A 26,351-nucleotide genomic window follows, 5' to 3' on the forward strand; every position below is an offset into this window, starting at 1 on the left:
TTGAGTTTTCCTGTGGTTTATTTTATCTATTAGTTTCTTGTTGTTGCAGGAAACAACTGCATTCGTCTTTACATTCGTCCCGCCAAGTATCATATCCTTTCCATCACGTATCACGTCCACGACAAACGAAGGCGTAGGATTATAGGCGCACACAGCGTATGCAGTTGTAAATTACATTAGAACTAACAGTAGTAGCGCAGTTCTGCTTCCACTCTTCCATTCCATTCATTCAATAGTGTAGTTAGAGCAAACGGGTAGGCATTAGGACAAAGTTGAATATGTAAAACCCTACAATCGTGACACAGTAGAATTGCGAGTTGGAAAATCATTCCCGTTTCCATGGTTTACAATTTTACAATCAACAAGCATTTTCCCCCCCTCCTTATTTTCACGCCCTTGCACTTATACAAAGCACTACTGATCAGACATTCATTTTGTATCGCGCGCGCACACACACACACAACAGTTGTGGTTTTTGTTACAGCCTTGTCTACATCTTCTCGCATCGTTTCCTCATACTCATTGGCAGGCTCGAAGGGATCATCTGCATCAACAGACACACCTGTTGGCCTGTTTTCACCCACTCTTCTATACAAAAATCTATAATTTTCCTCAGCATTACTCTTTCAAGCCTCCGTTTGCCCGTTTTGTTTGCTTCTTCTTCTTCCGCCAGCTCACACTCCCATACACACTTCATCAGGTCCCCTGCAGCCACATTCAACATAAGCGTAATGGTTCAAATTTACTAAACACTAGCTCTGATTATGGTGCCTTCTAATAAATCGTACTGCTTTTTTATCTCTTTCCCTTTACACTGTTTTGCTTCCATGTCCGTTGGATTAATTGTATTCGTTTGTTTCTGTTTTTTCTTATATCAAAAAAACTTTCTATCATACCAGTTTACCGAGATATTTACTTTTTTATATTGTTTTTCTCTCTCTCTCTCTCTTTGTTGATTTTTTTTTCTCTCTATCAGCTTCTTATACTAATTTTTATAACAATCTCGCCCTTACTTGCCTTTTTCTAAGCAATTTACACTTCTCTCACCCCAACCTGCTGAGGCTGAGCGCTTCCACCTTTCCGGTGTACCAATCTTAAACTGTCCTACCGTTGTTTTTTTTCCCTTATTCGTGATTGTTTGTGTTTGATTAAAGAAGGAATTGTTATTGGTATTACAAAAAAACAGAGGAGAAACTGTGAATTTGTGAACAAACCCCTAGCAGAAGATATTTTACAGCGCTTTTCTCTAGAGAGCTGGCCATTCCGCCGAACTGCTCTTCACATTCGGTTATCACGCATCGCTTCTTACTCCCTCCCTACCTCTCGCTCGCAATGGAATTGCTTGTTGCTTTTTTTTTTTGCTTTTTTCTGTAAAAGGCAGCCCCCAAAGGGAGAGTGTGATGGCTGTGTTTGCATGAATTAAGGTGTAATGTACAATTCTTATTGGATTAATGGTTAGATTTTTTTAAGCTTACAACAGGAAATGATAGATTTGCGTTTTAATTTCGTTATAAAGTTCCCAAAACAATATGCAAATAAGCTTTTTTTTTAACAAAATAAGCACTCTCTCTCTCTCTTTCTCTCTTTCTAGCACATGCGATACAATCAAACACACAAATAAGTATGTTAGCAATAAAACCTAGCGAGCAGTTACAAAGACAGCTACTTATTACAGTACACGATGTGCTGCTTAGGAGCTCTTGCATTTGCAAAACCCTTTTAACTTATTGATTGTGCACAAAACCGAAACAGACGAGCACAGTGCGACTCCCATGGCATATTCCTTCCGTTTTTCCCCCCCCTAGTAGCTCCTAAAATCCGCAACACATTTAGCACACTTTAACACCCCATCATGCCCTCTCTCTCTCTCTCTCTCCATAATCAGCGCTCACAGCTCACTCCCGTCCCGCGCTCCCCGCGAGCGGCAGCGGTGCCACCGCACCGTCACTGTCCTCCTGATCGTTTGCCTCGAGCGACCGGTACTCGGAGTCGGCCGAATCGCTAACATCGTCCGCGATCGACAGCAGCGACTGGCCGGCTACCGGCTGCTGGGCGGTGCTGTTAGTTGCGGTGATTGCTGTGGAATTGTTGGTGCTGGTGGTGGCTAGCGGATGGGTGCTGCTGGCAGTGGACGCCTCACTGTTGTTACCACTGTCGGCGGCAATGGAGGCATGGATCAGCGGCGGCTGGTTCGTGCGTGTGACAACGATGGTAGTGTCGGTGGCGCTTGCGTAGCAAGACGATGGTTGTTGGTGATCCTGTGCGGTGGTGGGTTGCGGTAGTTGTTGTGGTTGTTATTAAAGGGTAGCGTGATGAAACGAGAAAAAGAGAGAGAGAGAGAGAGTTGCATTGCATTCAGTTATTGGATGATCTCGAGCAGGGTTCGATTAGTATTGAAGGAGAGTTAAAGAGCGTTAGGAATAAAGGAAAATGATTGCTTACACTGGTTAGCTTGCGTCTGGTGAGGGTGATGATCGTAAGTGATCGTGGTGATGCCGTTGGGATTGCTGTTAGTATATTCGTAGTGGAGTATGGCGCGTTCGTTATGTGGTGTAGTGTATGTGACGGCAAGTCCACCGTCCGGTAAAGCCGTGGCAGTAGTCGCAGTAGTAGTACATATGCATAACGAATCGATGGTAATTTTGTTTTTGATTTTTTTGGTACCAGATTATATAGATTAAACGGAACGATTAACATAGCAATGTTTGTACGAAGCACTAGAGCAAGCGGCCAAGCCAAAAAGGGGACTAAACAGCAAAGCAGACAGATGAATAAGCAAACGTTCACAGTGTGCCGGTAGGATGTGTGGTCCAAACTTACGTTTAAATTGAACAGAATTATCTATATCTTTCATTTAATCTTTAAAAGATCATGCAATATTATAAAAAAATGGTAAGGAAAAATGTACTGATAAGTTAGTAATAGTAAATGTATCCCAAAAGTGAACCGAAAGTAGTGATTTTTGTTTTCTTCCTCAACATCGCTCTACTAACACGCCAAAAACAGATGTGATTTATCAAAGGTTTTTTGTTTTATTTTAAATTTTCTTTAGAATAATTTCACTGTTTATTTTATCTATGTTTCTTTTTGTTTGTTTGTTGCGTCGGTTTTTGCTTTTGCTCTCGAAGCCCTGAAGCCCTAATGATCATACGATCATACGTAACTGCTCCTCTCCTTAATGCTGCTGCTGCTGCAACACATATTTAGTAGTCTGACTCGTTGGGCTGTTGTGTGCTACTACAAAAGTACTACACCAAGTATTAGTGTGTGTGTGTGTGTGTCTGTGTCGTAAGTTTAACTTTAGTGGCCTTTCTACGCCCCACTAAACGACTGTTTCGTCGGTCCATCTCATCTACTTGCAAAACTTTGTACATATCCCTAGTGGTTCGAGCGCGCAGCGGTTGAAAATTTGGCTCCGCTCGCCTGTGTTCGTCCTCTGCGCGCTTTCCTTTCTTCTCTCTTCTATAGTCTAAACGTTAAAACGGCCATCATCACACGGTATTAGTTTCTCTGTTTTGATTTTGCTTTTTTGCTACCCTCCCCGTTTCCTTGGCTTTCCTTTTCCTTTGCGCTAGTTTGGAGGGGTGTAATGGTGGTGGCGATGCTGCTCGGGGACTGCGATCCTGTCCTCACCTATCCTGAGAAATCAATGAGAGCGGGGATAAGGTATATGGGCATGTGTGAACGAGTTTTCTGCTTTATATATTCGATGCCTAAAACAAACACTACACCCTTTCCCGTTTCTTCCATCATTTCCCCCGTCCCTCTCTACTATTTAATTTCCCTCCGAGCTTTCCGGTGGTTTATCATGCACGCACAACGCTAAGTTCATTAGTGGATCAGCTGTTTCGTCTTCCTTTCTTCCTTTTGTGTTTTTACTGTACACTGTGCCCTCTCTCTCTCTCTTTTTAGCTGCACACAAACACACACACAATCTGCTTTTACAACCTTTTCTCCTTTTTTTCTACTTCCTTTGTTTTGTTCTCTATCACTGAAATTACATCACCCGACAACAAAATGTTCATCATTTTACATCACAATCGTTCTTGATCTCGTGCTTCATCATCATCTCATCGTTATCCTTTCATATTTTTTTTTTCTTCCCTCCATTCCTTCATCCTCATTGCTCGTCGCCGTTGAGAAGTAGAAAAGCTTTAAGCAGCATCAGCTGGAGAAAACCGAAGGAGGAGGGTATCACAATCAGTGTAAAAGACGGGAACAAAAAACATTGCGCTACACACGATTGCAATGGTGCAAAACGTTATTTAGCAATATATCGCTATGCTTCTGTTATTGTTAAGAAGAAAGGGGGAGGGCGAAAAAACACCAGCGGGCGCGCGCCTGAGGCGCGCATGTGTATTTACAACCATTTTCAAGCTAACTACGCATACTAGAAAGGATTAAAGTCAGCAAGGCAATAAAAAAGCAAGCAGAAGCAATGCGTTTGGTGTAAGATACAAGCTCCGCTCCGGTCCTGCACAACGTACATACTATAGCTGCACCCGGGCCTCACATACGTTAATGTTAAGCGCGATGCTCATTAGCTATGAATGTGAGTAATAAAACATAAAATGATCCATGAATATTCATACAATGGTGGTGAGTGATCGGTTTAACATTATGCGACAAAACAAAACACGCAAAGCAGATGGCGATTTTTAGCTGTGCCTTGGCTGAAAATGAAAAGAGCTGTTAATGTGCGCAACACCGTTCATTGCGATATGTTAAATGATAGCGAAAAGTTAATTCGAAATGAACAAACAATTAACTTAAAAATAGTTCGGGAGTAGTAGTTGATGCACAAGAACGCTTGATCAGCTGCCTTCAACGTTAAAAACCCTTAATCAACGCTAAATCTTAACCACACATTGTAACTTTACCACACAAAAAAGGTCAAATGAATGATAGTCGATCAAAATAGATGAGGAAAAATGACTCCAAAATGAAGATGGCGAATGAAAAATGTTGATGAAGAACGAACTGAATGCATTAAATATAGCCTGATCGTAAACGATTTTGAAAAAAATGTACCAAAATGATGTACTATAACTATTCGCGCGCAATGGAGAACAAATCAATGGAACCCAAAAAGTGCACGCAAAAAAGGAAGATGAACAATGCAAATGAATGCTTGAGTGTGCGTTTGTGTGTGTACGTGTGCTTTACACAACCCCTTTTTTGACGGTAGAATGTAGCAGCGGCGAAACCAACCAACCAACCCGAGCGAGAGAGAAAAAAGGAAGTTCTTATCGAACCAAAAACACATACACAAACATAAAACACAACCGAAACTAATTTGAAAAAAAAAATAGTAATGAAACAAACTATCACAAGTAGAAATTTACCGTCGCACTGCTACCACCACCGCCGCCGGCACTGTCCGCCAGGTCGCCGTCGTCATCGTCGTCACCGTCCGCCGGGTCGTCCTCCTCGCACACGCTCTGGTAGCGGATGCGATCGATGCTGCCCGTCGACCCGATCCCGAAGCTGCCCACCACCCCGTCCTCCTCGTCCGTGATGCTAATGTTGCGCTCACGGTAGCTGCTGCGCTGCTGCTCCACCACGCCCGAGTCGATCATGTCCCGGCTGGCGGCGGTGGGCGATTTGCTACCGTCCGCCATGCCACCGGTGGTGCTGCTCGTAGTCGTGGACGACGGTGTCGGGTGGTCGGTTTGTGCGAATGAATCGATCAGCTGGCCGGCGGTGGCGCTAGTAGTGATCGGTAACGTGCCGCCGCCGCCGCCACTCCTGCTGCTGGACTGCATTTCGATCGTCACGACGGCCGTCGGTGGTTGCTGCGGTGCAGGGGCCATCTCAGCGGACAATCCGCTGCCTCTGCTCGACGATGGTCGTCCTTTGGAAGGGAGGAAAGTGTTAAAATCGAAAAAAAAAATCCCTAACCGTAGGTGCCAGTGCTTACCTTTCTTCTTTTTCGACACATTGACCGGCTTTAGCTTGACGCGATAGAAGCACGCACCTTGCGGCACACCGTACCGGTTGTCGTCCCGGCGCGCGTGGCAAAACTCCTTATGTATGACCGTACCGAAGCCGAACAGTGTGTCCGGCTGCTCGCCCCTTACGGTCGGTTGCAGCCCGAGCGCCTGGTAGCTGCTTTCGTGCAAGTAGTAGGTAAACTCGCCCGACTGAAAATTCAACCGAAATTAAATCCCCACCATTAAACCAATGCTCCAAAGAGTTACAATCGCACACTAACCTGCACAATGTTGTACTGCGAGTTCTTCGGATTCCACACGTACGTCACCGTGTCACCGTCCGAGCAGGTCAGCAGCTGCGCCGTATCCATCCGGTGCTTCCGCACCTCGCACGCCAGTGCGTTCTTCTCCTCCTCGAGCGTTCGCAGGTTGTCGTGCAGCTTGTCCAGCCGGTCCGCCAGCTGCTGCCGGTCGGTTTCGAGCGCCTCCATCTGCTCCCGGCAGCTGTGGTCGTTCAGCGGGCTCAGTTCCGGATCGGTCAGCGATTGGATCGTTTCCCGCATGCGCATCACCTCGCGCATCAGCTGCGCCTCCTTTTCGCGCAGCTCCTCCAGCTGCCGGTCCTTCTCGTCCAGGATGCGCTTGTACACGTCCTGGCTGCCGGTGCCGGGCGAACCGGCCGCACCGTACGATCGGTGCAATCGGTGGTTGCCCGCACTGCCCGCACTGCCAACGATGCTGCTGCCGCCGCCCCCGATCGCATTCGCTTCCCAGCGCTGGCGCTCCTCCTCCACGGCCGCCTTTATCGCCTGCTCTTTCTCCCGCTGGAGGTCAAGCCGGACCTGCGCCAGCAGCTGCTCGTGCGTACCAATGTCGATCATGTCCGGCTTTTCGATCTTCTCCAGGCTCGTGTCCGACGGCGACCGGTCCATGCTGGTGGCCATCAGCTTGAACCGGCACCGCAACGATTCCATCTCCGTCCGGTGCTTGTGCTCCAGCTGCTCGATCGCTTCCTGGATCGCTTTCCTGCGGTCCACCTCGGCGCTCGCCAGCTGCTCCTCCAGCCGGCGGATCACCTCGCGCATCTGCGCGATCTGGTCGCTCAGCTCTCGCTTTTCCTGCTCGTAGCTCGACACTGTCTCGATGTGGCTCGCCTTCATCGTGCTGTTGTCCGACCGGAGCGACTGTATCTCATCGTCCTTGTGGTGGATGCTTTTGCGCAGATCGTTCATCTCCAGCTCGTGGTCGACGGTCAGCTGCTGGATCGTTTCCCGCTCGCGGTTGCGCGCCAGCTGCTGGATGTCGTTCCACGCCCGGTTCATTGCACCGAGCTCCGACTGGAACTGGGTGCGGTTGCTATCCGCCTCCGCCCGCACCCGTGCCAGCTGGTCGCGTAGCATCATAATCGAGTCCTGCGACAGCTGGTACACGCTGCTGAGCAAACCCTTGAGCCTTTCCACCTCCAGGCGCGTGGTGCCGAGATTATCCTGCATTCAAACAGCGAACAAAGCAAGATTAAATATTAATAGGGTCGTTTAAGAGGGCTACAGTTGAGTGCATCGTCAGTTTGTCTTTTGTTAAACAGGTCTACCCTTTCCATGGTGCATCGTAAATCAAGCAACTAAAAGGAAACAATACGCAATGGATATGTGCATTATATAATTAGAAAACGTTTTCCAATTCGATTATACTATTTGGCCATTCCGGTACATATTGCCCCAAATAAAGAAAAAGGGACAAGTAAATCGATATTTGAATCGAAAAAATGATAACAACCAAAAACAACAAGAAACGCAACAAAAAACAACAGATAAAAAGTGTGTTTAGTAAAACAGCAAAAAAGGTGGAGGTTTCCACTTCTTTTTCTCTGTGAACGTTTCTAGTTCTCTTTCTCTGTCTCTCTCTCTGTACCTGCAGGAGCAAAATGACGGTGCCCTCGTCATAGCTGCTGCGACCGCGGGCCAGCAGACAGTCGGCGAACGACGCCCGAAACTCTTGATGCTGGTGGTATAGCTGCTGCTGCTGTTGGTGCTGCTGGTACGGCTGATGGCTGGTGTGCTCCAGCTGCTGGCGCCGTTCGACGCTGGCCGCACTGGACGGCAGCGATTCGTCGATGTAAAACTCGCTATTAATAAACTCGCCCTCGTCGCCGGGCGATCGCAACAGTGCCGTACTGCCCGGGCTCGGCTCCATCAGGGCGAGCAGCAGCAGCTCCTGCGAACTGCTCGAGCGCTCCGATGAGGAGGTGCGGGTTAAAATGCCCCTCCGCAGCCGGCGCCCCCCGTCCAGCGTGCTCGCCGGTACGTACAGCGGGCAGCGACCGTCAAGGCTCGACCCAACAATGCCGGCTGCAGGTGAGGCAGCATTTTCCTCCAGTATGGTAGCCGGATGGTGGTAGCCCGGCAGCAGGGCTGCTGGCTGCTGTTCGGCCAGTTTACCACCACCGCTGCCGCTCACATCCTCACCACCACCGTGCTCAACACTCGCTATTGCAACATTGTCAGCAGAAGCGGTAGTGGTGGTAGTAGTAGCGCTTGTCAAAGTGTTAGTAGCATGCATGCAGCTAGCGACAGTGTTAGTAGGGGTAGTAGTGTTTGTCCCAGTGATCGTAGTAACGTTTGGGGGGTATGTGTCGTCGTCATAGCGCACCTCTGTAAGCGTTTCCGCACAAACCGTCTCCACCGGTTCGGTGCAGGTGGCCACACTGCACGTCTCTACCACCGTCGCCGCCGGTGCTTCCTCCTGCGTCGAGCGGCCACCGACGGGACTCTGATTTTGAACCTTCTCGTAATCCTCGGTATCGGTTTCCGATTCTGCTCCGACCCTGCACGATAAAACAAGTGAATTTTAGTGAAAATTGTACCCAAAAGAGACTGAAATTACACACTGCCGGCGACGTACTTATCACTCTCTTTCCCGCCCGACTGCTGTTCCGCCGCATTGTCACTGCTGGACGTGGCGCCGTCTTTGCTGCGTACCGAGGCATCGTCCTTTCCGGTGCCACTGCCGTCATCTTGCTGCTGCAGCTGCTGCTGCTCTACCGATCGAGTTTGAAAAAAATCTATCACAGAAGCTATGTTCGGTAGCGGAATTTTCTCCGTCAGTTCGGGCAGATAGCGGGACAGCTCCTCCAGATCTGCCAATGGGAAGAAACAGAACCGAAAAAATGATCGTAAACATAATTTATAATGCAAATTGGAGCGCATTCGCACTGGACCGTACCCTGCTTGTCCAGCGCTGGTAGACTAGAATCGAACACCGATGGTGCCTGGATGGCGTAGGACGGTGGCATATCGGTCATGCCCGGAAACAGCGAGCTCAGGAAGTGCCCTTCGAAGATGGAGGTAAAGTCCTGCCGCCTTGCAACCTCCTCGTTGTGTATCGCCATCAGCCGGCATGCCAAATCGGAAGCCCACTGTGAAAAAAGGGGGAAATAAATTGCGATAATTCACAGAAAATATCATTCCCCTCTGTAGGGGTTTCCTGGAGTCCTATTAGCTGTGGGACGCTTTATTGGGTCTTTCTTAAACGAAATGAACATAATGTAATGGGAAATGGACTCTATAGCATCCTTATTCGATCTATAGCATCCTTATTCGACAAATCAGATAGGATCACTTCCCATTAGAAAAAATCAAGCAAGAGTCCCACAACTATGAGAACCCCTGGAAAACCCTGTAAACCCTTACTTACCCTTAAGAACGCGCTAGAGAACATACGCCGACGGACCACCTCGGTTACGGCGCTCACGTAGATGCACGGCACCATATGGATCTGCTCGATGATGCTCAGATGCTTCTGCAGACGCTGCAGCGACGTGTGGTACAGCTGCAGCGTACTGTCCAGCTCGTGCACCCTCGTCTCCACGTTCATAATATACCTATGCGCGTAGGTAGTAAAGCACCAATTCAAAATACTTGCCACTTTGTAACCATTGCTCCCATGTGCACCCTACTACTCACTTGATCCTTTTCGTTAGATTTAGGCCGAGCTCCTCCTTCGCCACCGTACAGCGGCGCTTGTATTCGAGCAGATCGGCATGATTCTTCTTCATGAGCTGCAGCGTGTTCTGGTGCGACACGCACAGCTGGGGAAGCACCGACGCGTCGTTGATTTTGCTCGCCGACTGCTGGTTCTTCGCGATACCCTCCGCCAGCCCGTTCTGGTCGCTGAGCTGCTTTTTCGCCTTCGCCAGCAGCTCGTCCAGCCCGCGCAATCGTTCCTCCAATCCCTTCACTACCTTAATATCAACCTGCAATGAACAATAAACATTGCAAGACAATTCTTCCACGCAAACCCAAAACACACACACACAAAACAGACGATCACACTCACATTTTGCGACGCTTTCACCGCTTTCTCGATGCGATCGTTCAGGTTGACCAGCAGGTTGCGGTTGAACTTTTCGATGTTGATGCGACACTCCTCGGCCATGCGCTTCAGCGTCAGCTGACCCTCCATCGCCGAGATCCAGTCGAGCAGCGAGATGCCTTTCGCCCGTTCGCCCTCCGTCAGTGCGACCTCACCACCACCGTCCTCCACCGTTGCCAGCTCTGTACCGCTGCCAGTGGCTTCCCCTTTTTGCCCCTCCTCCGTCACTGTGTCGCCGTCCGGGTTTCCCTCGATGCCTGGCGGCGGCCCGCCAGCGCTCGTCGATAAGATCACACCTCCCGAACCACCACCACCACCACTACCGCCCGCTGCAGAGGAGGACTGCTGGTCGGTGTTGCTGCCCGCTCTGCTCGGGTTAAACACCTCGTCGAACACACCGTACGGGCGCGATTCGGCATTTTCCATCAGCGACGAAAGGATTGGAATGTCTGCCAGCTGCTGTAGGCTTTTGTCAAAACTGCAACGAAAAGAAAAGGAATCGGCGTCATCATTTCAACACTGTCACTGTCGTGTAGTAGTTTCAGTAAACGCTCACCTGTGCAAAATATCCATCTGCTCCTCGTACATCCGCAGCTGCTCCTCGTAGTAGCGGTTGAAGTATTCGCACCGCTCCTGGAACTCCTTGATCGTGTCCTCCATGTTGGCGACCACCGCCGCCCAGCCCTGCTGCTGCAGGTGCTGCTCGTGGATGAGCGATTCGCACCGCCGCAGCTCCTCCCGCCCCATCTCGTAGATCCGCTGGGCGAGCTGGGCCCGGGCCGCCATCCCCGCGAACGTCACTGGAAGCTCCAGACTTTTTCGCACCAAACCGTCCAGATCAACCTCAGCTGTGTGTGTGAGAGAGAGACAGAAAATAGTTTAAGAATTTTCAATTCAACTCACAACGATCGCGCACTGCTCGCGGGGTATGCTTACTCTCTTTAATCGGTCCAGGCGACAGCAGCGGTGACTCGCCGACGGTTTTGCAGAACATGTAAATCGGGTTCGTGTCGGTACCGGTGGCGTAGTGGCAGGCGCGACTTTCGTCCTCCAGCAGCTCGCCACCGCTCACCAGCAGCACGATGCTCCTGGCCGGTATCGCATGGTTCCGCTCGATCAGCTCCTTCAACCGCCGGATGCTGCAAAAGGGATGCAGAGGAGTCAAATGTCAGTGTCAACCGAAGTTTCTCATCCGTGCCTGCCGCCATGCCCCTGCACTACTTACTCCTCAAACATGCACTCCATCTTAAAGGTCAGCATGCGACCTTGATCCACGTGAAATACGAACATCATGGTGCCGGGTTTGCCGATGCAATCCACCCGCAACCCTATTGCAACAATCGTCCCGCCGCCTGCTCACCGGTCAACCGCCGGCCGCACCCCTCCGACAGCCTCGCCACCGGTTGCCGCTCCTGTCTCCACGCGCGTTTCACCACGCCTGCCAGCGGTGCCCGTGCCAAGCCGCACCACCGCATTCGTTTCCTCGAGCTTGGCCAACGCGTTTTGCGATATGTAATCCGGTCGATCCTTTTAGCTTAGCATTCCCGCTTTGCCAGCAACAAGGCTCACACCGAAACACAAAGCCTCAAAGCGCGCTCGTAGTGTATTGTCCTGGTGGTTCGTTCCTACCGCTATGCCGCGTGTGAGATAGACCCGCCGTTTGCTTCACAGCTTCAGTGCACGGCGCACACAACACACGACGCAGCCAACCGGGGGAGGGTGACGACAATCGAACGGTGCGGCGCCACTAGGCGCATCACTCTCTCGCGGTGCGGATCACAGTTTCACGTGCTTTGGTCGTTGCGCTCCAAATTCGCTAACCTTTGGGCGGCCTCACTCACTGCTATTTATTGCCCCACACACACACACACACACTACACTCGATCGATTCGCGCTGTTTTTGATTTGCTGCAGCAAAACGGCGTATTTGCGCTGCTGCTGTACTGCTGCTGCTGGTGCTGCTCTTCGTCTGGTATGTCTCTCTGGTGTGTTCTGCTGCTGCTACTGTCTCTCTCTCTCTCTCTCTCTATCCGCTACACTGTTGCCGCCTACCGGTCTGCGCTGCTCCACTGCGCATATTATCGGAGCATATGTCTAGGGTTTGTTGGTGGTGGCGCCGCGCCTGCAACCAACAACCAGCCCTTTGACGCTGCTGCGTCGTTGTGCACACGAGTAGTGATGATCGCGCGCGCGATTGCGATCTAATGTTTTATTTTTCACTTCTGCCTTTCACCCACCCCCTCCGTTCTATCGTTGGTTGTTGTTGTGGGTGGGAGGTGGATGGTGGTAGTGGATGATGCCGATCGCTGTCCGCGTGCTTAGTGGGTGCTTCGTGTTACACCGTGCTGACTTTTGCTCACTTTGTGTCCTTCTCTCTTTCTCACACACACACACTCTCTTGCTGTATGTGCTGTCTCTAGTGGTGTTGTTGTGGTGCTGAAAGTAAACAAAAAACAAGCGATTAGACAAAATGTTGCGAAAAAGCCGTTAAAGCGTGGCAAAAAATGCTACACATTCGCATTGAAAACGCAAAACATATTCACGAGGAGAACGGGACGATGATTTTGGCCACGGCGTGTGGGGAGATGCTCGTGGCCCGTGGAAAGCATTAGTGGGAGGAATGTTGTGGCATACACAGATAGAGTTGAGTTCGGTTCATTGCACCGGCCCTGTGTTTCACTGGTGTAATAGGGTGGCATGCAATCTGCCTTCGTGAAACAAAACCAACCAGCCAACACGCTCCACAATCGATGCAAAAGTGCATTGTTTAATTAATGGCTACTTCCAACACAGCCATACAAACACACCTCCTCCACCCTTTTAAACTCAATTCCGTTTATGCAGCGCCACATCTTGCGCCACAAATCAAGCCACGCCGCGATAATCGTTGGCAAGAGTGACTTCTATTAAGCAAGCGGCGCGTGCACTCTTCCTAATACACACCCCATGGTCCGTCCGCTGGCTGCCTGATAACGCCCCGTAACGGCAACTTCGGGATACACTCCAACCGATAATGAACCACGCTCCCGATTCGACCTACAAAACACGGCACGGGGATGCACAGGACCCGGTGTGTTTGCCGGCTTAGCCGAGGTGAGAAATTACGTCTTAAAGCAAAGGGTGCCGATGATGCGGTGTGCGTCACATCAATTCATCGGCCCACCACCCTCTATCGCGCGATACCCACCAAAATGGCAAAAACAACTGTCATCACACACGGTGAGTGTGTGGGAAATCCTACCGACCCAGCGAAAAACACACCAATCTCTCCCACTGACCTAATTACGGTATCTGGCTCCAATGGCGCGCTTATGGCGCGTGGTGCATTTGAAGGAAGAGGGAGAGAGAGAGAGAGCGAGATACAGTGCTAATACACAATCGGGGTTCACTAAACGGACACAGAAGAGACACAAATACACTGAACATATTAAGGTCTCCGATGCAGTACACACCACATCATCATTGCCGACGTTAGCAAAGAAAATCGGCCAAACATTACAACCTGTGCTGTGTGTGTATGTGTTGTTCCCTCTCCGCCCAAAGCCACAGAAGACTATTTACGCCGTCCTACAAGGCGGCAGTGAGCGAGAAAGTAGAATGATAACGACACGGCAGCGATCGTGATTTCAAGACGACGGAGGTTGTTGCCTCGTTTGTTTTTTTTTAAGGTTCGTGACTAGGTACGAAAATGGTTCACGGCAACAGCGCAATGATTCACGGGGAAATAACCCCGCGCGTCTCTGCTTACGGGAAAACGAAAGCAAACGCTCAGGGGAGTGGGCGATCGAGGGTGGATTACTTTTACTTGGTGCGCAATGGGAAACGGGGGCAGGAAAATGCGAGACACGATCACGAACGATCGAGAAAATTGGAAGCGGAATGGATGATGATGTTAAGAAAAAGGAAACGTCAAATAGACACATCAACCATTTGTGAGAACACTTCGGTACAATGCTGAACGAATGCATATTGTGCCAAATTCCAACCGCTCGCTTTGGCTCCTCGTTATGTATGAAGCATTCGCGTGTTGGTGGCGATCTTCAGTCTTTGGCGGAAGTATCTTCACGACCTTCACGTGCCAATACCAATACAATACGCGTACACAATTAGAGTTAGAGCTTCCGTGGTGGTACCCAGCAGTACAGTTTTCCATTCTCGATCACTGGTCGGTCAGGTGTAGTTTGCAGTTTTTTTAAGGAAAGAAAACCTTGGCCTTGGACAGAGCCTTCCGTTTTGTAAGGTTGCTGAAGTTATTACAGTTGCAATAATTGCGAGAAATTGTTTTGCTTTTTAAGCATAGTTATTTACAAGCATTACATAGACCTTCAAAAGGTATTCAAAAGGTTTACTTTAAAGCGTTTGCGGATAATTATTCTTACTGTACAGCTTACTACCTTTAAACGAATCCACCAATAAGATCTTTCAGTTTTCATCGTATGATTGCTCGTATGATGATAAATTCAATAAAAAGGCAGTGTTGCGATCAGTTAAGTATATGATTGAAGTCTCTAAGTAAGTATATCTTGAATCAGTTAGAATATGATTGAGTCTAATCGACTATGATTGATGACACCCCAATGGTCTAATGAGAAACGTGACTGCTTCTGTAAAGGCTGGTTAAGGTTCAATTCCCGTCCAGTCAATCATCTCCAATCAATTTAAAATATACTAAACGGATTAAAGCCCGAACATACGATCACTCATGTTGTTTACGACAATAAGGATAAGAAAAACAAAATATAGACCCGTCTGGCTTCTTCAAATTACTACTGTAAGTGAGGGCTAATGGTGATAATGCGAATCATCTTCATCGAGAACGAGAAAATCATCAATGGATCATCGAACCTCTGACGAGTGATGACCTTCTTTGTAGCAGGCGTACCATCTTCGCCATGTGTTCCATGTGTTTTCATTTGCATTTCAGCTCCATTTATAGACCGAGTGCATCCCAATTCTGACAAGTTGGTCGTACATAGTAGACAGAGACTGATCGCTAGAAAAGAAGGTCCTATAAATGACTTGCAGCGTGTTTTACGGCTTCTTCCTCATTGAGTGCTTCATTATATCCTTCAGATCTTCGCCCAGATCCTTAATAATGCTTTAGTTTGTCGAACGAGACATCATTAGTAGTACATTGCTAATATAAGACAGGATACTATTCCAAAAAGAAAGCAGAGCATCTCAATATCATCTAGTAGTCAACGATCGATATTAAGTCCAATATCTTGTAACGCCAGCATACAAACGATGCTAAAACGCAGATCTTCATTCCGCCACCACGGAACGCACCTCTCACTGACCTCCATTACTATCAATTACGGGTTTTACTTGACGAATGTAACCATCAGCTTTTAATAACGGCCATCACACCGGCTCATTAAACATAGGTAATATCACAGCAAAACTCTTACTTCCGATAGGCACCCAACACACGAGCCAGGCTACAAATCATCAACAACCCCACTTAGACGACACAGACGACAAGAACCAATGATCCGCAGCACAAACCGTCCTCCCTTCCTACTCCCCTCGAACAAAACAACACTCTGTCCCCTGCCCATTCCACAATCCACACAGCCAGACATACTAATTGCGCATGTTTATTATTATTATCTTGCTGCCTTATACCTGTTTTCCTTTCCCTAGCGGACCGACGACATTGCACCACTAAAACAAACCCACCACCAACCTCCAATCCCCGCCAACAACGCAGGCACAATCCGGCATCAATGGCAGAAAACCTTCCGATCGCAGCACGCTGCTTCCTTCTCGTTCGAAAAACCACCTTTTTTCATGCCCCTCCACGTAGAAGTTGTCGCCCATTTTATGTACCCACCCAACGGCAGAAACATCTGATCTGCTCATAACAGTGTGTGCGTGATCACCTCTCGATCCGCGAGTGGAAATAAGGGTCGAGAGGGTTGATGTTGGCGGAGTGAGGGCCCGCGAGGAACAGATACGCACCAAAAGCGTGCTGCGCGACCCTAGCAAACATACGCACTTACACGCACATACAACAGTGGGGGAGGGGGGGGGATCGAACTTGAGAACACAAAAAGGCCACACGAACTCACCAATACGCAAACCAACAAACAGAGCTATGCGCGTGGATGTGATATGTGTCTGGCGTTCCTCCACTCTCCATTTGGCCTTGAAAGTTGGGGCAAATGAAATTTAGCAGCAGTTTGCTGCCTAAAGAAACGCACGTTTTATTTGTTAATAAAGTAAGCGGTTGTTTAGATTAATTTGGGTGATCGTTTTCTTTTAATTTTAACCTTCAAACAAACATTGGATAAACTTAGACACATCTAAGCGCCAACCGAAATGCTCCAAAAGCGCCCCATCCATGCAAATGAAACGCGATCGTTGCTTCCTTCCGCCTCATTAACATGCGAAACCCCAACACTGCCCGTTTGCTCTCACAGAGTACCTTGAACTCTTTGTCTCTGAGTGTGACATACGGTTCTGGTTTGTTTTTAGTTAGACAATGGAGGAAGATACCTGTGTCCTCTCACCCACAGCCAAGTGTGCTTTACTTCCGCAAACATTAATCAAGCGAAGACCTGCGCACACACAGAAACACAGGGAAAGAGGAATTGGGGGGTTTGCTGTTGTTATCAAATCACAATCAAGCTCCGCAAATGACGCACACACACACACACACACGCAAAGCACAAAGCACATGGTAAATGGACTAGAAAGTTCTACAAAAGTTTAGACAGCAAAAAACCACCGAACCGCCATTAGCATCGTGTAATTAAGCACGGTAGCTGATAAAGTGAAGTTTAAAATTGAACAACCCACCCAAGGAAGGTGAGAGTTGACATTGGGCCGTGGATTTCTAACTGTGACTGTTGTGCTGACGAGTTTCCGGGTTAATCGGTCAGTGAGGTGGGTTTAACCTGCTCCAAAACGGGGCAGCGTTTCGACGTTGCGTCGTTGTATGAGGTTCTGCACAAGCTCCTCACCCCCATTACACAACATAATGCAATCTCCGTCTTGTACTCCCTTATTTACAGACAGTGTTGGGGAGGAGTCCATTGTGCATATTTCATGACCTCGATTGCGTCAAATCAAGAACAGCGTAAGCAAAAGGTTAGATGAAAGTGAAACACGCACAAACAATGAAAGCGTCAAGCGGGGTTGATACGTTAAGGGACAGTAGCTGAGTGCCTCGATGAGTGCAAAGTTCGCCGTATATTACTGTAAAAAGGGTCGGATTGAGTGGTTGGATTTTCTGCACGTATCGATCGTATAGAGATTTTGAGTTTCATGGGGGGTGGGGGGGAGGGGGGAAGGTGCGGTTCGAGTACAGGGGGAAAAGTGTTTGCACACATAAAGGTAACAAATTCTTGCATCCATCATGGCTACATGGAGAAAAGGTGGTTCAATGATCGATCGATGGGTGTTTCGCTATACAGTGTGTGAAATATTAATATCACTAGCACTTGTTTTATACTTCTGTTTACGTTCATACCTATTGGTTTTTTTTATATGTTACCGGCTTTGTGAGGGAACAGATTACAGGGTTTCCCACGATTAATTGGTTGGTTCCCATCAATTTTTGGTGGTTTCCCATATTTTTTGGTGCGTTCCCACGAGTTTTTGGTCGTTTCCCAAAATGTTTTGGTCCAATTGTATTGATATCCAATCGGAAAATACCAATAAATTATGGGAATGAACCAAAATTTATGGGATACGATAAAAAAATCATGGGAACGCACCAAAAAATCATGGGAAATGACCAATAAATCGTGGGAAACCCTGTATAGTCGTAGTAAGGAGCATTAATAGATGTCCCAAATTTTATCGGTCTAAACTGTAAAAATAATATGCTTTTTTTACCTAAAAAAATGCGTTCAAATTTACATTCCAGCAACATGTGCCCTGGGAAAAAGTCTCTATCGATCGGGTAATAAATGTTTCAGTTCTTTCCATCAAATTTCCAACCACTCAAACACTTGCAGTATGAACATTGTTACGAATACGAATAGAATCATATCAGTCGCACAGTTTATCATTAAATACTCTAAAAAGAGTTTTACCAAAGAAAATAGTGGTTCATCTGTCTCGACTCAAGCTCCTTTCTATTATTTCAATTATAATGAAATATCTAATATTCTGAAAATAAATAGAGGACACAAGTGACATTTGTTCTAAAATGTTAAGCATGATCTGCTCGAATGGTGCTCCAAATCCCCGCTCGATTTGTGCGTGATAAACCGTGTGGAAAGCGTCAAAATTTATTTTGTGCGTGTGTATGGCCTTCTTCTGTTAGATCATGCTGACGTTAAATTCGTTTTAGATTCATTTATTTAAATATTAATATTTGGCAAAAAGAAGTTTTTTGAAAATTATTATTATTATTATTATTATTGTATAAAATGACTATACGACCAATGCTAAGGATTCTAAACGTTATTTCCTAAAGGACAGAGAAAAAAGCAATGAAAAAGCCACACCACAGTCGATTTTTAAAGGCTTGTTCTAAAAGTTCTAGTTCAAAAACCCTGATTTTCGGGCTCAAAAATGTCAATTGTGAAACGATACTATCACAAAGCAACCTTCCACTAAAAACAGGCTTTTGTAACTTTTTTATTAAAATATAATAAAATAAAATTATAATACAATTAATCCATCTAAAGCGGAACTGAAGAATTTGTCCTTTTGTCTTGTTATTTTATAATGCTTAAATTCCACAAAAACAATCGTTGAAATGCAAAGCAATGTTATACTTATTACACACACTGTTGCTAAGGAAATGGAATTCAGATAGCACAGAAACGGGGTGGCCACCGATAGGTAGTGAACTAATCCATCACACCCCTGCTCACCTGCTCGCTAATGAACCAATGCTTAATGCAATAAAAATGCCCAACAGCAATGATGAAATTAAACCAACGTTACTAACCCCCGCCCGTACTCGGGGAAATTCTTTTTCAATTTCCGCTACCGCTCCTCTTTTCTTGCACCTTGCGCCCTACTTACTTTCCAATTCCAATAAAAAAAACGGATCGAATGCAACACACACACACACCCCACATATGCACCCCAAGCGGCTATTGCACTTGCACGTGAGCGATCAGCAGCACAGTGCATGGGGATTTTAATTTCGCTGTTTATCAGTTGGCTAACCAGGCCAGCCAGGCTGCTAGCAAAGCGGGCAGAGCGGGCGGACCCGGGACAGCGCACACAAACAAATAACAAGCAATCGATTTCAATATTATCGACCCATTACATCAGCCACCAACCTAAACAAGGCAGGCAGGCAGAACTATGCACCAGACTATGCAGCAAACGGTGCTGCATCTCCAGCGCAATAGACACAAGCAAGCTCATCGGGATGCTCCCATGGGGAGAGGTGCGTCGAAGACTGGGGGCCGCCGTTTGTTGTGTGACACCCGTCTGGCCCGTCTGAAATTCAACTCCCGCCAGCCCCGGCCAGCGCGTTGCATATATGCAGCACGTGCATCGTAATGTGCGAAGGCAGTTGGGGGAGAGAGCCGATGTACCAGCCAGTGCCTGGCGCTGGGTGGCATGGGAAAAAACGGGGCTATCTCAGCGCTTAGAAAGGGGACGGTGTTTGTGTCTGGGCTGAGCTAACCCAAACCCTCCTCCTCCCCGCACGACCGGGCAGAACTTGAGCGTTCAAGTGGCAGCAAATCATCATCCCCCGACAGACGGCCGCCACCGGATTAGGAGGGGCGCATTTTGCAACGCAGAAATAAACAACAACACACTGTGCAGGCGAGAACACGTAATGCATGATGGCGTGGTGGTTTTACATAGAAGAAGTCATTTAACAAAACAAAGTGTTCTTCAAAGGAACCGGAAGCATCCAACTAGCCCTCAAAATGGTTTAAATGGAACATAAATCCATTGAAAAAGACTGAAACCAACAGTAGTTGTAAAAAAAGGCTCGGCAAAATAATACAGGGTATTCTTAGTCTCTTTCGAATGTGCACACAATTATTCAACTCCACCAAGATGTGTTTCAACAGCTGTCAAATAATTTATTTACTTCAAAATTAAATTTCAGTTTTAACACAAGATTTTCAACACAACAACAAAGAACTGTCTGACTCAATCCAGCTTGAATCGTGTTGAAAATCATGCTAAAGAAATTAAAAATTATGATTATGAAATTCAAAATCAGATTGATGTGGATTAACGTCTGGATCAAGCACGCAGTGAATAACAATGTTTACATTCGAAACTGTCTAAGAAACCCCTATAGAGGGTTTTTCAGGGGTTCTCACAGTTTTGGGACACTTTCTTGACTCTATCTTATAGAAAATGAACTTCATATGATGAAAATTGGACTCAATGGCACACTTTTTGGACAAGCGCCTTAGAAATTGCTATTGGATTTGTCCAACAAGCGTGCTATAGAATCCAAATCGCATTACATTAAGTTCATTTCACGTAAGACGGAGTCATTAAAGTGTCCCACAGCTATGATAACTCCTGGAAAACCCTGTAATACGTGTTACATACATTTGCCCAGGATAACTATCATTCCCAACTACATTCGAAGGTTTCATTTTTCGAGCCTTCCTAGTGTAATGATCGGTTAAATGCATGTGTTCAAATCTCAAATGGTCATCTTTTTTATGAAATAACGAAAAAGAAACAGCTACCAAGACTAAGCGGAGTGTTGTTGCGTCAAATGTGAAGGACAACAGACAAGCCAATTACTAAAATGAGCCTAAAAGTGTCTATTTCTCTCTACATATGACAAATTGACCGTCGAGAGAGAGAGAGAGAGAGAGAGAGAGAGAGAGAGAGAGAGAGAGAGAGGTTTTAGTCACAAAAAAAGGATAAGAATCGACTATCTTTGATCGACTGAATGACTGATAACTACTTAAAACACAAACAAATAAAAGAAATGCATATAATAAAGCATTCAAAGGTGAATGGCTGCTTTATCGTGTTTATCAAACAAAAACAAGTCTACAAAGCAGTACAGCTTACACCACAATCCGGAACGCAAATAAGAATGTGACGAAGCCGTTCAACCTTTTAGCCAAGTGCGGCATAGTAATGGGGTATCGTCCGAACCACCACCAACCTTCCTTCCCCGGTTATCCTTGTCCGTAGAAGGAAATAAAGAAAAAAGGACTAAAATGCAGCTTGCCCTTGCCTTCCCACCCGTCAGCTAACGTCTCTGATTCATTCAATCGTGGTGTTCGCCAAGCATGAATGAACAGGGCAGCACATACGCATTGCACACACACACGCGCACACACATAAAGCACAATTGGACAGTGGAATTGCGGTCGGTTTTGTGTTGCTTCTCATGACGTGCTTTTAGATGTTCTTCAATTTTCTGTTCTACAAAAATGCATCAAACTTGGGGGAAAAAAGCAAAACTTAAGTATGATTCTGTGGCTCCATCGTAATGAAAAGGCGGATATGATGATTGTGTTGCCCCATGGAGTAATTCTTTGTTTGGCTTCCCGTGATCCAGCAGTTCCGTGTGCAGCAAACTGCAATTGGGATTGGGCGGGGTGGGTGGTATCATCTTCCCAAAAACTTCGCGTGTGCGCGCTCACAACAAAGAGAAAATGCTTCATGTGTGTGTGTATGTATGTTTTGGTACAAAATCTTGTGGAAAATCTTCACATGGACACTAAAAGTAAAGTAAGAATGCTTTTGTTACAATTAAAAAAAAAAGTAGGAAAAAGATACAATTTATAAGAAACACAATGCTTTGCTGCTGTTACACACAGCCACAACAAGCACTGTGAACAAGAGCAATGGGGGTTGTTATTTGTAAACATTGCCACCACCCCCAGAGTGCCATACACACAGACACACACTGACAAGACGTCGCCGTCCGACACACCAGCCATGATGGCACACACAGTCAATGTTGTTGTTGTTGTTGTTGATGACGGACAATCATGAATGATTGTGGATGATGGCGATGAGGGATGGTGGTAGCCAGCGGCAAGAGAATGTAAAAGTCGAAGCGATTGCTTGGATCGAAAGATCTCTGTCACTACGGTAAATGTGGAGCAAAAAGAGCAAAGCACAGACACACATGCACACACTTTCGCCATGTTACTCTTCCCAGCAAAACCCATCCTAGGGGGAGGAGGAAGAAAAAGGGCCATCCTTCCCCATCTCCCCCCACTCGTAACCACACACCACAACCGCACACACAGGCAAATGGCGTTTGGAAGCAAAAAAAAAAAGGAAAACCACACACACACACACGCATTTCGGTGCAAACGTTGCTTTCTTCCCGATTTGAAGGCAAAATTACTGGGACGCATTTTGTGATACGCTAATACGCACGGACACACATGCACACACACACACTCTTTATCCAGCCTCGCACACGACGCACGTAACAAAACGACGTCATCCGTACGCGTAAATTGCGTACGCGTTTGTTGTTTTTTTGTGTCGTTTTCTCCTCTATTTTCAAGGCTTTTTTGTCACATTTTTTTTTTGGGGCGGGGACCACCATTTTCGGGAAGATGCAGGGTTTTGATGGCATTCGAACAAAGGGATTAGAAAAGGGGTTACAGGGATGGGATTTACAATAACAAATGTGTTGCACACACACACACACACACACTTGCACGCACGCTAAATAGGGAAAATCACGCGCAGGTACAACACAAACACAACCGATTCTCTTTGTAATCGCTACCTAGCACACGATCAAAAACCACACCACAGCTGTAAAGTGTCCGCTTGAACAAACGTTCCGAGGGCGAGAGATCGGACGCGTTCAGGTGCTATCGTACTGCAGCTTGGCTCGAACTGAAATCAAAGTAGCAGCAGCAGTAGCAGCAGTATACGGGCTCGAACCACACACGAACAACAAACAACAAAAAAAACCCTCACTCATGTAGATGTGTATCAACACGCGCGCGCACACACACACACACGCACACACTTAAAATACTTGCACACACACAAACAGATCGCCAAAGAGAGCAGATAACCTTCAACCAGCCAGCCAGCAACGACGACGACGACGACTTGCGCGAGCAAAAACCTAAACACAACACACCACCCAAACCTCAACCCCCCACTCTTCCTCTTGCCCCACCCACCCTCTTTTCAACCCCTTCCCCGTTGGGCACCTTTTACGTCACTTCCGATTGAAAGGAAGGGACGAAATTGGATGGTCGACGGATGGGCCCCCGCGACGGATGGTGAACAAACCAAAGTATGTGTGTGTATCTGTGCTTTATTTTCGTGTGTTGGCCTGTTGGCCCGCAGAGCTCGACTGTTGCCATTGGCTTCCGATACACCCCCCCCCCCCCCCCTTTTCCTTCCAGGGCAGTGACTCATCCCTTAACCCCGCGTCCCGTCCCGTGCGATTGCGTTTGCCTTTCGATTTCTGCCGATTAGACTTTACGCTCTTTACGCAGTTCGATAATTAACCCACTGTGTGTGCGTGTGTGTGTGTGTTTGCGTGTGATTGCATGTATGTGTGTGTGTGTCTCTTACACTTCGCCTCAACACACGGTTTGCCATTGCACAGCCAAGAAGCACAACAAAGACAATCCCCCCTCTCTCTCGCTCTCCCGCTCACTCCCTTACGCTCCCCCCTATTCAGTCGCCCTTCATTCGCTCGCTCTATCCCTCGGTCGGAGGGATGTTGTTGCACTGGGGTGGTACACACAAAGCCTCCCTTCGGCACACAAACGCGTCTGGAGCATCGAGAAGTGTGTCCCCCACTCCCCCCAACTCCAATAAAAACACGGGAATAGTGGTGCCAAAAGGGAATGTGCGTTTCCGTATGGTGTTAAGCAATCGGAGGAAAAGTTTTCTCGCACACCACCACACAACGCAAAACCTGGAGGGCCGCTTCAAACGGACCAACCAATAGAAACGATATCCACACACGCACACACACGCGCGAGACACACTAGCTTGCTTTTCCATGCCCTGTAGGGGGGGTGCTGTTGCTGCTGTTTGGGGTAATTTTCTTTTTTGTTGCACACTGACACACTTACAATCCGTGTGTGTGTGTGTTTTCCCTTTGCACCACAGCCGTTCCGTTTTCTTCCCTTTTGCCCAATGGCAATTCCCTGTCGCAGGACCGTACGCGTTTTATTTTGTTTGAATGCGCTCGCACACTGTTGTGTTTTCTTCGCCCACCTTTTTATCTTTGCTTCTTGCCCCGTGCTGCAGCTGTAAAGTTTGCCTTTTCCGCACTACACAACTACAACTGTTCACTCGCGCACACACTTTGTGATCACAATAAAACAACAACAACGTTTGCACACACACGCTAACACACACCTGTCTATGGGCTGTTCTGGCCGAAAAGTTTTCTTCTTCTGAACACCAGCAGCAACAACAACAACAACAACAACGGCGGCAGCAGCGGGCAGCAAGCGAACTCTTGCTTTTCAAGATGGGCAGTGAAAATAAAACTGTACACACAACGGGCCTCGCAGCAGCACGAACGACCTATCGCACACGCACACACACGCACAAGCGCTCCTGTATGTAAAACGACTGACAGCTGATTTCACGAACAGTTGTCGCGCCCGTTGGACAAGGCGAGAGTTTGTGACGTTCAAAAATAGCTGCATCTCGCTCATTTTCTCTAGCCGTCCTTTAATTCGCTTACAGTGCTCGTTTCAACGTGAGGTTCTTCTTCTTCTTTTTCTTATTCTTCTTCTTCTTGCCAGTGTGCAGAAGTATGCACTAGTTTACTTACATGTTCGCTTCATCTTCTTTTTAGGACTGCTTGCCCGGTTAACTACGTCGTGCTGGCATGGTCAGGATCAAGGTGTTATAAATGACAACCCAAGTGCTACAAATCCACTAAACGACCACTAAACTGCTTCTAAACGACTCAAGTTCTCTACCTAAACGGAATATAGAAAGACTTCGTTTAGCAGACGGCAAACGACTCATGCATTCTAAAAATAGCGAAAAAGCTGGTGGCGCTCTCTGTTGGTGAGATACCCCAACCAGTTGAGCTTCATCGCTTGGAGGAGAGCTTTCTCATTTCATCTGTACTGTTGTACGGTTTCGCATTGAAGGTATGCATCGCTAGAACTAGAACGGCGATACGATTGTTTAAATACTAAACTCCAATGGAAACCACCAGCACTGAAGCAAGTGAGATTTGAGTAATGGTCGTTGATGTTGATACCCACGTATCTGACCACACGACCATTCATATAGATTTTTGTTTAGAAAGTTGGAAGGGTATATAGGTCATGATAAGATGAAACTTGTCGAAACACATTAACAGAAAAGGATAGCAATATAATGATGAGTTGTAATACGCCATCTATTGTTGAAACCAATGAAGCTGTGGAGCTTTCATTTTTTTTTCTATGGATATTCAATTTTCCAGTCGTTTAAGCTTAATCTGTGGCGCTTGGTAGTCAGCGAACTGGCACGAAATAACTAAATTAATAAAAGCACCGTTAAAAGTTAAAATACCTGCTTTCCCCGATTCTTTCATCGTCAAGATCATCCGCAAATGAAGACTGTACATAAAAACGTCGCAACCGAAGATAAGCTGATGCAATAGCAAAACATGTATGAGCAAGTGAGACGGCGGAGCGCAGATGCTAATATGGCACATACATGAAATGTAGGACCCCACGAGGCAATGAGCGAGGGGAGAGGTGGTAGACTGTATTTTTTAGCCATTTAATTTTGCGCTCCAACACAATCGCACACCAGTGCGAGCTTTTTGGCGGTCATCTTGAACCGTAAAAAAACCTCAAAAACCCTCGCAATGACTTACAAAAGGCGAGGGAAAATCGCACCGATTTGGAGCGTTGGCGAGCACACGAAAACCAGCGCCCGGCCTACGGGCGGGTGTCACACTCGGGAAAGCAGAAATTTCAAATGCTAATTTATGCTCGTTGGTGGAAATTAAAATAATTTCGTATTGATAGAATTAAAACTCCCAATCGGACCTTATTTTATGAGTCCCAACCAGAGCTTTGCATTTAATTAAGAATAATGTACTCGCTCAATAACAATAAAAAGCAAAAACAAAATCATCTCTTTCATCTTTCTGGGGCTTTTAGCTTCGAAATTAACATT

General features: G+C 47.0%; 1 protein-coding gene across 13 annotated transcripts; it reads right to left on the bottom strand.

Annotated features, from left to right (window-relative positions):
* On the bottom strand, positions 1 to 24,756 carry LOC120959901 (RB1-inducible coiled-coil protein 1). Of its 13 annotated transcripts, XM_040383658.2 has the most exons (15): positions 24,432 to 24,713; positions 11,530 to 12,740; positions 11,241 to 11,443; positions 10,861 to 11,152; positions 10,269 to 10,782; positions 9,896 to 10,185; positions 9,627 to 9,813; positions 9,156 to 9,348; positions 8,835 to 9,069; positions 8,583 to 8,757; positions 6,215 to 7,420; positions 5,921 to 6,143; positions 5,346 to 5,854; positions 2,443 to 2,507; positions 2,154 to 2,258 (listed from the first exon to the last, which is right to left on the bottom strand). In XM_040383658.2, exons 2-14 carry the CDS (start codon positions 11,595 to 11,597, stop codon positions 2,448 to 2,450), a joined length of 4,155 nt encoding a protein of 1,384 aa, XP_040239592.2. In that variant the 5' UTR covers positions 11,598 to 12,740; positions 24,432 to 24,713; the 3' UTR covers positions 2,154 to 2,258; positions 2,443 to 2,447. The 13 variants fall into 13 exon arrangements, with proteins under 13 accessions (XP_049465369.1, XP_040239585.2, XP_040239583.2 ...); XM_049609412.1 differs by lacking the exons at positions 2,443 to 2,507; positions 24,432 to 24,713 and adding an exon at positions 24,720 to 24,756 and having other exon boundaries at positions 1 to 2,258; XM_040383651.2 differs by lacking the exon at positions 2,443 to 2,507 and having other exon boundaries at positions 1 to 2,258; positions 24,576 to 24,713.
* Positions 24,757 to 26,351: the final 1,595 nt, after the last annotated feature.

Source organism: Anopheles coluzzii, chromosome 3, assembly GCF_943734685.1.
Source record: "Anopheles coluzzii chromosome 3, AcolN3, whole genome shotgun sequence".
Taxonomy (NCBI): domain Eukaryota; kingdom Metazoa; phylum Arthropoda; class Insecta; order Diptera; family Culicidae; genus Anopheles; species Anopheles coluzzii.